At 47.1% G+C, this 14,341-nt stretch overlaps 1 protein-coding gene across 2 annotated transcripts in view; it reads left to right on the forward strand.

Annotated features, from left to right (window-relative positions):
• Nucleotides 1–9,148, forward strand: part of MAMLD1 (mastermind like domain containing 1) — a 104,926-nt gene extending 95,778 nt beyond the window's left edge. For both annotated transcript variants that reach the window (XM_076347231.1, XM_076347230.1), the window contains exons 3-5: nucleotides 4,877–5,023; nucleotides 6,545–6,626; nucleotides 6,914–9,148. In XM_076347231.1, the coding sequence (XP_076203346.1) occupies nucleotides 4,877–5,023; nucleotides 6,545–6,626; nucleotides 6,914–7,932 (1,248 nt within the window). In that variant the 3' untranslated portion in view covers nucleotides 7,933–9,148. The remainder of the gene's footprint in view (nucleotides 1–4,876; nucleotides 5,024–6,544; nucleotides 6,627–6,913) is intronic.
• Nucleotides 9,149–14,341: the final 5,193 nt, after the last annotated feature.

Raw genomic sequence — 14,341 nt, forward strand, 5'->3', positions numbered from 1 at the left:
ACAGGAGACCATGCACCGGCAGGCAGGCGGGAGCACAGGGAAACGCCGAGGCATTAGTTTGAAACTAGGATTTGCATTTTGTCAGTCAAGTACAGAACTCCCCATACATAACAGATGTTCTTAAAATACAGAACAAAACTCGGTTAATGAAACTTCACCCCACCCCTAGTGAACAGCTGTACCTGCTGTGAATACGGATCCACCTAGAGTCCCCGGCCGAGCAGCCAGGGCCTCGGAGCGGATCAGTGGCACAGGCTCCTGTCAAGTCCTGTAGCCATGTTCTTCCTATCTTTTTTTTTTTTTTTTAAACTGTGTGATTTCTCGGTAAATACTTCAAAGTAAGTTATCTTTGGTTACAAAAAAAAAACTGGTGGAAAAAACAGCTTGTCCCTTTCTCGTATTTACAGCAAACATCTACCCTGAGCGACCCATTTCCTTTGGTCTTTTCCTTTTATGCTGGGGTGCTGTGGCTCATCTCAACAACCCTTCTGTTTTAAGCTCTGTAATTACTGGGTTCAGCTGGATGCCCCACTGAAAGTGGAGGGAATATTTCTCAAATGATCAGTGCCTTTTGAAATGGAAGAAACTTTTAAAATGCAGGTACTATATGCATTTTTAATTAGACACGTTTCCGTTCTTCCACTGCTGCTAACGCTTTCAGTTAGGAAGTGCAGTTCTTCCCCGACTGCAAATACCTACTGAAATTTGCAAAGCTGCCTGTCTCTCTCTCTCAGTAACCTTGCTGTGACCTGGTTATCTGCTAGAAACACAAAGAATTCAGTCTCTAATTAGTCCATCTGTTAACTATTGAAATTCATGGCTTAGTTTTATTGTCTGGGTCTGTAACATAATGCTGAATGGTCTCACCTGGCAGCTTATTTCTTATAAAGCAAATGTGCCTTTCCAAGAGCCATTTTGGTGCAGATAACTGTCTTTTCAGCATTGGACAAATGACTCTGTCTAGCAGCCTGCAGTCCCCTTCATGCCCTCACTGAAATAAATCGTACATCTCCAATAGCTGTGGGCTTAAGTCAATACAATTTAACATGTACATTTCTTTGTTATATTCTTTGGAGTTACACCGTAAGAGCAGATGGGAAAGTTTAATAATGATAAATGAGTTTAGTGTTTTCACATAGTCCTAAAAAACAATGAATGCTCTTTATTAAAGATTAGAGGGATTTTTACATATTTGCCAAAAAGCGATTAAAGCTCTAGCTCAGATCCTCAGAAAGCCTTGCTTTTAAATTCTTTTTGGACTGTTTGTTAATGAGGATTCAGAGGAATTAGGGGCCATAAATTTCTTCATTCTCGCTTAAGTGAAGCCACAAAGTGATTACTGGATATATAACTAAGTGCTGAGGACTGGAGTTTATCAACCGCGTTCACACAGAACAATTCATCTCCACGCTTATTTACTGCAGTTGTGCATCTCGTATGTAATCAGATGATGGGGCTGGGCAGGTCGAGCTCGTCAGTGGATTTTTAGAAGGATGTAGATTCATAAATATACGTGGTAGGTCTCAGTGGGACTGTTTGCACACTTTGCATTAAGTGCGTGCCCGAATGTTTTGTGGGACCAGCCCCACGCTCAGTACAGTTGGACGCAGTAGTCTGCGGATGCGTTTGCCCAGCCTGAGCAGCCTGCCATTGTGCACCGGCTGGGAGGGACTGGTTTCACTGGGCTGGGCGGCAGCTTTTACAATTACAGTCAGTGGCTGAATACGGACACAAACAGCACGTGTTTCTGCAAATCTGGAACCTGATTCTAAGTCAGGTTCAGAGATACTAAGTCAAAACCACGAAGCTAGCCCCAGTGCCTTTTTGAACAGAAATTGCCACATTGGAAAGCCCTGGGAGTGCTGCAGGAGCTCCGGACCTGCTGTGCGACAGTTTGCCTAGCAACAGAAACACATGCTCTCAAACACATGCTCTCCAGTTCCAGGTCTGCGTGGCGTGCCGTTCGGTTAGGGATTCTGCCCATTTGATGTTTTAATAGGAGTTTTTGGAGGGAAAAAAGGCAAAAAACCTGATACCTACATGCAAACACATTGTTGTAAAAGCTGAAGAATAAGAATCCCCTGTAGCCATCTGATTCCTCCAGTGTAGCTTACAGCTGGCTCAGCCGCATGACCCTTTGGGTGTGAACACCCACTTCCATCGTTCCCGACTTCGACGTTAGAATCCTCCTCTCCTTGCTGTCTTCCTGGATTTTAAAATGGGATAGTCCAAACTACAGACAAGTTAAGATTATGGCTTGTTTGGCTTGGCCTTACTATGGGAAGGAAAGCGATTTTTCTTGGGGAGTGATGAAAAGGAAAAATGTTTAAAGTTCATTAACCTTTGGTACAGATAGCAGTGTCCTTTAGACTACCTCCAGAGCTATTCTTAGTCATGAGGTTTAAGTGGTTATTTTTTATTGTAAGGGAATACAGTAGTTCCCACTAGTGGTGAAAAGAGAGAACTTTTTCCTTTTCTTTTTTTTTTCTTTTTTGGCGTAACCTAAATGTGAACTGTAGAACGCGAGATTTTGAATTCATTCCTTGTCTTCCCATCTATGCTATTTTGTCCTAATTTCCCCAAAAGCAAAATTTATATCTATAGATTGTTTCTTTACTGGCTAATTAAGTGTTATCCAACTTTGCTCTGAAAAACTCAGCAACCCATTCTGTGTATTTGCAAATGAACTGCGCTGATTGTCATTATTGCTATAGGGTGCCTGCAGAAAGTCCCATATAATTAAGCTGTTGTACTGCCACAGCACAAAAGCTGCAATTAGTAATGTGATTTACACTTCTTTACCATTAATAATATGGAAAAATCAACATTATTTTCTTGATGATGCTTAGGAGAAATTAGAATGAGGTGGACATGATTAGGAAAAGAGACTTTAATGTTATGACTTGTTAATGCAATAGCCCTGAGCGAGACATCAGAATGATTGTCCTTGCACTAAACTCATTTGCTTCAGTAAGCACAGACCCTCTGCACGCAACAAGACAAGTTTGGAGGAAATTGGATAGATGGCAGGGATTTTGGTGGTATGAACATTTCAGTGTCTTTCATGTGCAGAGTACACAAACTGAATCCCTGCACTTTCAAATATTCCCCTAGAGGCAATCTGCATTATTCAAAGCTTAACTATGGCTGCAGAATCCTGTCTGACATGAAAGCAGAGTGGTAGCTTTACATGAACTTTCATATTTACATCTGTAGTAAATCATATTTACCTTTTTCCTCCCCTCCCTCTTTTTCTGTGGGAGAGAGGGAGTAAAATGGGTAGGAGGGAAGGGGGAGGAGGAGAGATGTCCAGCAGAATTGTAAGCAAAGCACCAGTAATAAAGTCTAGTCTTATGAGACTGCCCATGAATAGGAATGATAATGAGAGCAGTGATGAGCTGCAGGTTTGTGTCTTTTAGTAAATTATCTAGCAGGCATTTACATTTCATCAATTGTGCTTTTGCATAATAGACCGAAGTGCTACAACAAAAGGAGGCACCATAAAAATGAGTAATTTCAGTGACCTTCTTGGTAATCGCTCTTACAAAGAATATCTTGGAAGGAGTTGGGTGATTCCTCATGGTGAAGCTGCTGTGGAAAGTCGCCCCAGGCCTGAGAAGCTTGCCTGGTGACAAATGCCTTCCAAGGCTTTCTTCTGGCCCCTCTGAAACATGGCTCGTATCCTGTTTTCTCCATCTGAGCATGCTTCTAATTGTCAGATGTCAAAAGGCAACAACCATTTTCTTCTTGCTTATCTCCTGATAACATTGATTCTCAAACAAAGGATGTGGGCTTCCATTCTGAAAACAAAGGAAGCATGGCCCAGCTAAGGATGCTGGATATAATATACATACTTCTCCCTGCCAATAATAACAAAACATCATAAATAATGTAGAAGCTGGATGTGAAAATGGTGAAAGGGGAATACACTGCTACTGCTGTTCCTAGGTACAGCACTTAAAGAATCTTGTCCTCAGTGAGGCCTTGACTTCTTACCTCATTTTTCTCTTGTGTTTCCCTGACTACCTGCCAGCTCCTAAGATGTTTAGACTTCAGTATTTTTTTAATTCTTTTTCCCTTTTGGGTTGTGTCTGCATCGTGTTCTTGTGAATTTTTTTTTTCTTCTCCCCACAATGCTCTTTCTTTGGAGGCAAGTCCTCAGCTGGTGAAAGTCAACTCAAATCTTTCATTGAAGACTTACAGCGAGGCCAGTTCGCACCAGCCAGGAATCAGGCCCACTGCATTACTGATTTGTGCCCGGCCATGACCTGACCCTGCGTTTTCACATGTTCTCCTCTCCTTTCACAATTAGCTCTCCTCATTTGTCCGGTCATGGAACCCACAAGAACCACTTCAATCCCAGGCCCACATCTCCCCCATCTTTCCAGGGCCCTGGTCTGATGGCACCTTTTCCCCTCTTCTGCCTTTAGTTTGCTGTTTTCTTTTACTGTAGGCTTCTCCTTTATATCCAGTTGCCAAATCCTACCCCGATGCAACTTTTCTTTCCTTATGTCTTTCAGTGTAACAGTTGGGGAACTGGTGGGAAATGTGACGCTTTACTCACATCCCTTCTGCCAGCCAGGCAGCCATGTGACTCCAGTAATGGTAGTGAATCAGTCCTGTAGCCTTGGGCTAGTCACAAAGAATTTTGGATTAACCTTTTGCTTCTTTCCCTTCTTGTGCTGATCCTCAGAAATCAGAGCAGTCCCCTGCCCCTCGCTGTCCTCACCGTCACATGCGGGTCCCTGTGAATCCACAAGGTGTTTTGGCCTTGGGATGGCCAAAGACCAGAGAGAGGGCATCAACAGAGAGGATGAGGGCTTCTGTTGTTATCTCCCTGATGAGATTAATTTTCTTTTTTCATCTTTCTTGGCAGGATCAAAACGCTGGAATTGTTGCCAGACTTCAGGAGCCGGGCTCCATCCCAAGCGGAGGCTCTGTGCCGGCACCAGCCACGGTGAATGGGTACACGATGAGGAACCATTTACTGAAGCAGCAAATAATGAAACGACAGCTGATGCAGGTACGATGCTGAGTGCCTCTGTGGGTTCCTGTGCTGTCCACCTCACTGGGAAGGACAGGACTAACTGGAATGGGGAAATCACCAGTCAGCAAACACTAAGGAGTGACCCTGGAATTGCTGGGTTGAGTCAGACTAGGGCTGTGGTGAGTCCAGGATGTGATGCCCAAGAGAGGCCAGGGCCAAGTGCTGCACAGCAAGTCCGAGTGCAGATCTGCCCACTCGTATGCAAGGGAAGGATTCAGTCACCTCCGTATCATTGCCGTCATCCTTGGTCAGCCGCAGAGTTGGGAGGGAAGATGCAGCGAAGGGAGGCTTGGAGAGTGAGTCAGCCCCAGGAGAGATGTTCTCCATGCTTGCCTTTCTCTCTGGTTCCCTGGGGATTTACCAGACCAGATGTTAGACTCCATTTTGTCCTGGACTTGCTGGTCTCTCTAGCAACAGAAGTCCCAATACGAGGTTTGTAACATGCTGAGTGAAGGAGCAGAAGGAGCAGGGACGGGGGAATCCCACAGACGAGTTGGGTGAGGCAGCATTGAACATGTGCCTCTGGCTTTCTGAGTGTGCTGCTGGATTTGGGTCAAGGAGGCTCATTTCTTTGGATGGGAAATGAGATGAGAAGTAGCTCAGTAAAACCCTCAACCGAGTACTGCCCTGCTCATTGATCAAACTCCCTTTCAAAACCAACTCTGCCTCCTTGTCATCAGTTGGCTTCAAGCTTATCTGTGCTGCTCTAACACAGCGGGAGTTCAGCCAGGCCTCAGTTTCCACTGTCCACAAAGAGTTCCCCGGGTCACAGCTGCTGTCCACAGCAGGGATGCGAGTGTGGTGGCAGATTCTGGGGTTAAATGGTGGGAGATGCAAATCCGGTCACTTGGAGAAAGCCAGCAATGCCTTGCTCAGGGAGCACCTGCTAAGGATCCCTGGCTTCCTGTGGCTCACTCCTATGTTCTGGTTAGAAGTGGCAACCAGCACAAAGGGTGATGGTACACACGAGCAGAGCCATCCTTCAGAGAGGGTAATGGCCACCAGCCGTTACCTGTTTGTCAGTGTGTTCCTGCAATGCTGCCACAGATTCTGTTCACCAATAGACTTTTGGACAGCTTTTGTCCCCGGATCTGGTACTTCAGAGAACATGTCCAGATAGTCAGCACGAGAGGCACTGGGGAGACGCCAGGATTCCCGCAGCCTCCGGCTGTGCTGCACTTCACTCATAAGCTGGTGAACACGAGGGTCTCCATGTTCATCCAGCTCCCCTTGGGTCTTGGGCTGCCTGCACAGCGTCTGCTGAAGGCTGCGCTTCCTAATGCTGGGCTGTTGTCAGGACACCTTCGCAAGAAGGGGCATGGGAGCAGTTAAGATCCAGTCTGAAATGAACTGTCTGGGCCGAGTCTTGTCGGGGGGTGTGTGTGTGTGGTTACAGGAGAGGTTGTTAATGATGACAGTGGCTACACTTCAAGTGTCTGCTGCTATTCTTGTTTGTCAAGAGACTGCAACTTGACTATTATGTCCCTTGTTTTCCAGGAAAAGCAGAGACAAAACATGCTGGGAGTAACATCTGAGCAGAGGAGTTTGTTTGCGGCTCAGCAGATAAATCAGTTTCAAGGTAAGGAGGGAAACGGCGTGCTATGAAAAGCCTCGAGGAGCCAGGGCCTGGGGTCTGATTAAATACAGGGCGCTTAATGAGTCTCTCCCTGAAATAAAAGCATTTCACATTTTATCACATATCATGAGATCACCCATTTCCTTATTGCTCCAGTAATAACTCTGTTACAAAGAACACAGAGGAGAGGCCCATGTAATGAAAAAGGACGGAGCAGCAGCCTTTCAAGGCTCTGCCGTGTTTCCAGGGTGAACGTGCGCTCACCAGCTAACGTGTCTCTCTGTACGCAGCCGTGCAGCAGCCCATTCCTGCTGACTGCAGCCAGGTGATGCCAGCTCCTCCGCCCAACCACCGCATGCTGCCGTCTAACCCAGCTATGCTCCAGAGCACCTTGGGCTCTGGCATGGCCCCAGCCACCGCCAGCCAGAGCAGCGGGACGATGGTGATGATTCCACACAACCCTGGCAAGCAGCAGGGGATTTTTCCGCCTAATTCTGACTTCAACATCCCGCTGCGGCCGAGCCAGAACTCACTGGGCATGAACTCGGGGTGCCAAACAGTACATAGCCACTCTGCTGTGCGGCCGGGAATGCCGATGGCAGGCTTCAGTTCTGGTTCCTTAGCAAATCACTCTGCAACTCAGCAACACTTGCGGCAGCCGAGTATGCCAAGAATCCCTAACGTCTACCCCAACTCATCTGCCCAGATGTGGACGCCGACCGCTGTGCCAAGAATGCCAAATCAAAGCCAAATGGATACCAGCATGCAGCAGTTCTCCGGTAACACTCTCTTCTCCAAACAGAACGTGAGACCAAGCGCACCGGGTCAGCAGTTCTCTCAGCAGGCTGTAGTGCCGCCAAATCAGATCGCTCCCGGCGTCCAGGTCAGACAGATGCAAAAACTGAGCATGGGGCAGTCTGGCCAGAGCTTGAGCTCAATGAGTAATCAGAACTTGAGACACAATTTAACCAGAGCACCGTTGCCAGCTATGAATGTTATGAAATCAATGCCACAAGGAGTGTCCAGTTTTAACCAGCTCAATCCTGCCTCGGGCCTTGGCCCACCAAGCTACCCTTCCACGGGCCAGCCGCCCGATGCCTTCAACAGGATGAGCGCCGCTGCCGAGCTGCCGCAATATGACTTTGTGCCCCAGCACAGCAATTCGATCATGCCTGCAAACTGCAGTGACACTGACTTCCTCGACTCCCTCATGAAGAACAGCAGCAGCAACGACGAAGAGTGGTTGAACAATCTGACAATGATAGACGACATTTTGGGACAGCACGCTCAAAGCTCCGGACATGTTTAGCTCGGAGAGCAGCAGTCTCATTGTAAATAGCATACGTATGGCTTTTGAACATAACAGACAACCCATGAAAGCCACCGCCTCTTTCAGTACAGAATGAATAGACTCAGCCAATTCTTTGCCTGCATCGAAGTTTAATATTGGCAGTTTTTCAGATGACTGTATATATTTGAATATTTTGTAAATTATGTTTTCCTAAACCTTAAATGTAGAAGTATTTATACTTCTTTGCTGGACTGTTTGTAAATAAATCTATAGCATAACTTGGTTTTATTATAGGGATTTCATTATACCTTGTTATAAATATGCAAATAATATTGTTAGTTTCAGTAATACTGTGTATTACAGCATAAAATACTTATGTTTTTGACATAACTTAACACATGAACTGGGGGTGTCATTGCAGCCAGACTAAGCAGAAATCAGATGTGGCATCTGTTCTCCCATATCAAGAAGAAAGATTGAAAAGTTGCATTAAAAAAAAATAAAATCCATAAAAGGAGCTGCTGATTCTTCCCTCGTAGCTCAGCCTTGCTGCCCGATTCTGGTATGTAGGTCCCACCCGGGCTCCCAGTGCATTCAGGGATCTGCCCGCAGAGATCCATTTGCAAGATCCCGGGCACGTTCTCAACTTGATACACTCCAGTAGGTCGATCCGACACTGACAACGCGTCGTCCGTTGTCCTGCAGCGAGTGTGTGCTTGTGATGTTACAGCTGCTGACAGGCGTGTGTGTGCGTGTGTGTCTGGGCATCGCAGGCAGGCGAGGCGCTGCGCTGCCTGAAGTGGGTTACACTGGAGAGGAGGCGCTGGGCAGACGCTGCCAAGCCTCCCTGGCGACTGTACCCTTCAGCGAAAAGGTAGCTCTGGTTTGCGCACCTCTGCCATGTATATTTGTAGTGTACAGGTGATTTGTTCCTGGTTTTAAGGCTTTTCATAATTTCTGTTTTAATGTGAGACTTTTTTCAGGGGAAAAGTCTATAAACATTAATAGTTAATTTTTGATGTTTTTCTGTCAGCTACTATTGTCCTATGTATATTTAAGAGTCTGTTTATAAAAGATTCACTGTACTGTAAACTTCTTAAAATGTTCATACTTTGTGTAATCATATTTTAATAGTCACGTCATACTTCGCAATACATTTGTAATATAACGTCAGCTTCAAGCACAGAATGTTTTTTTTCTTCATACCATAATAAACTGCCAGGGGAAAATTGCATATACTTTATGTGCTCATTTCTCAGCTACAACGTTTCGTACCTGCAGATATTTGAATTAATTTGATTTGTCCAGGATGCTACAACGTCAATCTAATAACATGTACAAATGCGTGTGTGCTGTTAGTAGAAGAAATGGGCTAGATGAAAAATTGAAGCGGGCTTTAATTTTATTTTAAGATGGGATTTCTTAGGCCCGCTCTCCTTTTCCACTGTAATTATAGGTGAACGTAAAATTAATCTCTGTTGGTTTTTTTTTTTACGTAGCACCATGTTTATTTAAGTGACAGTTCTTGTTTCTAAACACCCATATGAGTTGGCCCATCAGAAAATAAAGCCGTGCCCAGCGTGAAGCAGTGAGGAGGGCTGGGCGGCCGCGGCACAGTCCCACCTTGCTCGTTCAGCGATGCCTGCGAGGGCGGTGGCGGGTACAGCATGTCACTCCTTTGACACAGAAATCGTCTGATGGGAGAGCTGGTGCCTGCCCTGGGGGAGGCGAGGCTGGGGTAGGAAGAAACAGGAAAATTTTAGCAATCTTAAATAAATGCACAAATAGAATCTGTAGCTAAAATTGCCTCATTTAAACAGAGCCAGACGCCGCCCCAGCTTCCTAGGGCTGGTGGAGAAAATGTGTCGGTGCCGCCCTTTGTCCTGGGCACACTGTGGGCACGGCAAGCCTGAGGAAATCTCCTGGGGGGGATCTCCCTCAAAGTGGTCCATTGCTGGAGGGAGGGGTTTGGCAAGGTTGTCCCCACCCTGGAGTGGGTCCTTCCAGAAGCCTTTCCTCCAGAGCCGGATGGCAGAAGACAGCTCCTGAAGTCAAAAATGAGAGGGGACAGTCAGGGTTTAAAGCAGGCAGGTACAAGCTCTGCTGCCGGTGCTCAGGTGGGCAGGAGACCTCTCCCAAGCACAACCACCCCAGGCCTTGTCAGAGATCTATGTGGCTTCGTGATGGCAAAGGTAGGTCCTCGCGGTGCAAGAGGCTCCAAGGGGAATGACCCCCAACCGGCTTGATCTCGAGAATGGCACATACTTGCGTGAAACCAGGGCAAGGAGGAAAGAAGCCAGTTTTTCCGGCAAAGGAAATCAGCCCCACCAAACAATTGCCCAAAACAGGCTGTAAAACTCGGCAAGTGTCTGAATGAGACAGAAATGCCGACTCGCCTCCAGACAGCAGAGAGGGGGAGAAATGCCTCTGAGTGTGTCTGTGGCGAGGACAAAGGTGAGTTTGTTTGGCTGTGAAGACTGGCACCGTTTCAGCAGCTTTTCTGTTGTGAGCTGTGTCCTGCCAGGGAGCAGCGCTGGCTGCGGCCGGGCCTTTGCTGCCCTATGGAGCAGCGGGTCTGACCACAGATCTGGGAGCCAGCAACGCCTGACCCCCGCCAGGTTAGCAGCACGGCAGTCACAGATGGCAGAGAAGGCTACTGCCCACACGCTCTTCTTTAGGATATTAATAAACATAATCAAATGCCCTCTTTTCATTCTTCATTTTGTTTGCGTCAATGCACCTTTCAGCTTTTCAGTTCTGCAGGATTTGGGTTACAAACACTGGAGGGGATGTCTTCAAAAGCCAAGTGTTTCCCACAGAATTTATGGAAAGCAGTTTATCTTGCACCTGTGTTGTGTACCCACTTGTTTTCACTCTTGTTTTTTTGTCTAGCTTTTGAGCTGGTAGAGCTTTTCACCCCTCTGTATCCCAGCTCCTCATGTCTCGAGAGGGAATGATGATCCTTCCTTGCCACAGAGGTGCTGTGAGGAGTCAGGACTGTATCAGGCTTGGAAGAAGAACAGGACTAAGTATTATTATTATCTTGCTGTCTCTGGTTGTACTTGTAACTCCTGATTCTTAAACATATCTTTGGGGGGTTGGCACATAACCTCAATGGCCAGTGCTCTGCTTGGGTTGCAGCCCGAGAGCTGGGCTGCCGCCTCTGCCTTCGGTCAGCAGGAAGCTGGGGCTGGCGCACAAAGCGCAGGGATGGGCAGGGTGAAGGCATGATGACCCTGGGGTAACATTTCAGCAACTAGAGCACTAGCACTGCAGTTCTGGTTGGTGTCAGGCTGTAACTGGTAATGCCTCCATCACAATAAATTGACTGTTTTGTTCTGCAAAAAATACCTTTGTCTGTGCTTTGCCTTCCCCTTTTCTTCTCTCTGTTTAAAGAGTGAAAATGCCCGAAGTCTGATCCTGCCTTTGCTTTCGTGGTCTGTATCACTAAGGTGAATAGTTACAACTAGTGAGGGAGTAAGACTAAATACATCTGCAGAGTTCTCCCATTGCCTTTACTGGAGGAGCAGATCACACCACAAGGCGTACACAGACTTACGCCACGAGCCAAATTCTGCTGCCTTGCAGGCAGCGTAAACATGGAATAGGTCTCCTGAAGGCAGTGGTGTAGCACGGGACTTACACAAGCATAAATAAGAGCAGCATCTGGTGCTGTGGAAGTGCAAAATGAATTTGGATTTCTAAAATAGTTACAAGGAACGATGTGTCTGACAGCACTCGCTGTTGAAAGCTATCATTTATTTCCCAAACAAGTTACGTCACCAGACTGCCCTCATAATTATGGCCATGAAAACAGAGGCAAGGCAGTAAGCTTTTTCCTCTTGGATTCTAAAATAACATCAGATGCCTATAAAGGCCAGAATTTCCAAAGACTTGAGCTCACTAAAAGCCTGTCTGTCTGAAAGGTTAGTGGCATAGGTAAGTCAGACTTATTACGGAAAAATTCTCTTTGTGGATTGTATTAATCTAAAGCAGCCCGTTTTTGACAAAGGCAAAACAGAAACCCACACTCATTCCTATCAGAAAGCATGCAGGGAGCGCCTAGGAGTAGATGTCATGGGAGCCTGGATCAGGCAATTTCCCCGGGAAGCCTAGCCCTGACTTATGCAGAACCTGAGCTCTGCTGCTCGGTGGCTCTCCAGGATTGATTACATGTCTTTCTTAAGAAGCTTTCAACAAAGGAAGCTGCACTGATGTTGAAGTGTAAGGTCAAGTTCTCCTCTTGTGTAGGATGTTGTAAATCAGGAGCTATTCCACTGCCTGCAGCAGGGTAACCCCTGATTTACACCAGTCTGGGAGCCGGAGCCAGCACCTGGCGAGAGGCTGGCACTTGCCTCGTGGTCCTGCCCTGACGGCCCCGCGCTGCAGGAGAGGCACCGCAGATGTGCAGGGTGGCCCCGGGAGAGGACCCGCTCCGCGCTGGCACCTGGCTGCAGGGCAGGCAAGGACGAGGGAAGGCGTGAGGGCGAGCGGCCGGCCACTGCGCTGGCTCTACCTCCTCTCCTGTCACGTGTCTGCACTGAAGGGCAGGTGGCACACGCTCCCAGGGGGACACTTGGCCCTGGCACATCTGCCCAGCCATCTATTCAGGCTGAGCTCAGGTTTTGGTGCTTAATGCCAAATTAATGCCTGTTTCACCTTCTATTCCCTGCTGTATATATAGCAAATTTAAAAAAAAAAAAAAGAAAAGAGTCTGGAAGAGAGTGAGGTGTTTTAAATACCAATAAGGGTCTCTCCTGGGCAAGCTAAAACACAAGTACTGGTTGGCAGCTGCAGGAGTTACTGAGAACTTAAGACTCCGGCTGGTCAAGGGGCCTCCTGTGTACAATCCTGCATAAAACCGGGGAAAGGCACCTTATTAAAGCAGCCAGGCTGAAACCAGTAGAGCCGTAGTTAATCACAGCCATTTTCTTTGCTCCCTCCCCACTCACTTGATGGTTTTGTAGCACTGCGCAGAACAAATATGCTGTTTTATACACGTCTTGATCCGTTTCCCATTACGCGGCAGGTCTGGGACTTGGCTTTCATCCTCGCTCTGCCTGAGGCAGCCATTTGCTCGTGCTGTCTGCATTGGGCTGCGTGTGTTGGTGTTGGGCTGTGTGTGTTGGTGTCGGGCTGTGTGTGTTGGTGTCGGGCTGTGTGTGTTGGGCTGTTTGCATTGGGCTGTGTGCGCTCTGTGTAGCCAAGCACGCATGACCATGCACGTGGTGGGGACACGGAGCCCGATTTCTTTGCTTTCCTGAGCTCAGGAAGTAGAGACAGTTGGATTTTTTTTCTTTTTCTTGAGGTTGGCATGACAGTAGTCTGGGTTGCATCACAGCTATGTGTCAATTAAAACAACCCATAGCTACAGCAATGACCTGTCCCCACAGCCCAAAGGGCCCTTTGCTGTGCGGCTGAACCCTGCTGCAGGTCTCATGTGTGTCAGAAACAGAAACCACTGAGGAAGCTCCTGGGTTTTGTGCATCACGTGGTTTTTGTCCTTATCAAGGTTTATGATGCTGCAATTTAATGTCTCAGATTTAAACAATTTGGTTGGAGGAGAAAAAAGAAATGTCATTTTAAGCTCAAAGTCAGATTTGTATCAAAAAAGGACATTTTAATTGTTCTGGCGTTGTCTTAATCCCTTTTCAAGGAGCGAAAGGACCCGAGTGCTGACCCTGCTTGGTTTCATGTCCTGGAGCTGTGCTGTGTTTGATGAATGGCTGGGACAGACAAGACCCGGGGCAGTGGCAGGAGGTGGTGAGACTGCCCTATTTTCACTCCCTGAGGGGAAACCAGCCTGAAGCTATAAAGTTGTGAAATCTTTTTTTTTCTTTGCTAATACAGAGCTGTGCTTGACTCCATCCAGCTGCAGAAACATGCTTTGTTTCAAGTTTACAGACTGCTCCTTGTCAGCCCTGCTGGCTTTGTATGGCAGCCGGGGAAACAGAATTACCTGGCAGACCAGGACCTGTGTTCCTTTCCTCCTTTCCTCTTCTCAGCCCATAAATTATTATTCTCTTTCACCTATTAGCTGGCTACACTATTTACCTAAGCGGCTCCCATTAACCCCCTGTTTGAGCCTCACAATCTTTTAATAAATACATATATTTTCCTGTGCCCTTTCAGGATAGTTGATGATGTCCATTAGCAGCGGGAGACCGTGAGGCACAAAAGGCAAAGGACTCGAATCCCAAAGATATTTAAGTGCCTAATGAGGCAGGCAGACCAGTAGGATATTTCAAGTGTAGTTAAGCAGGACTGGCAGCCACGTCTCGCGGCCAGTGGGTTGTATTACCGTCGGTTGCTGTGCACAAGTTTGGACTTTGTTTTACAGATCTGGGAGGATAAGCTGGTTGTTTCTGTATGGCCTGTTGTGGGCAAAATGGGACCGTGAGTCAGGCCCCTTGGTGTCTTAATTTTC

This window comes from Aptenodytes patagonicus, chromosome 9 (genome assembly GCF_965638725.1).
Source record: "Aptenodytes patagonicus chromosome 9, bAptPat1.pri.cur, whole genome shotgun sequence".
In the NCBI taxonomy this organism is placed as follows: Eukaryota; Metazoa; Chordata; class Aves; order Sphenisciformes; family Spheniscidae; genus Aptenodytes; species Aptenodytes patagonicus.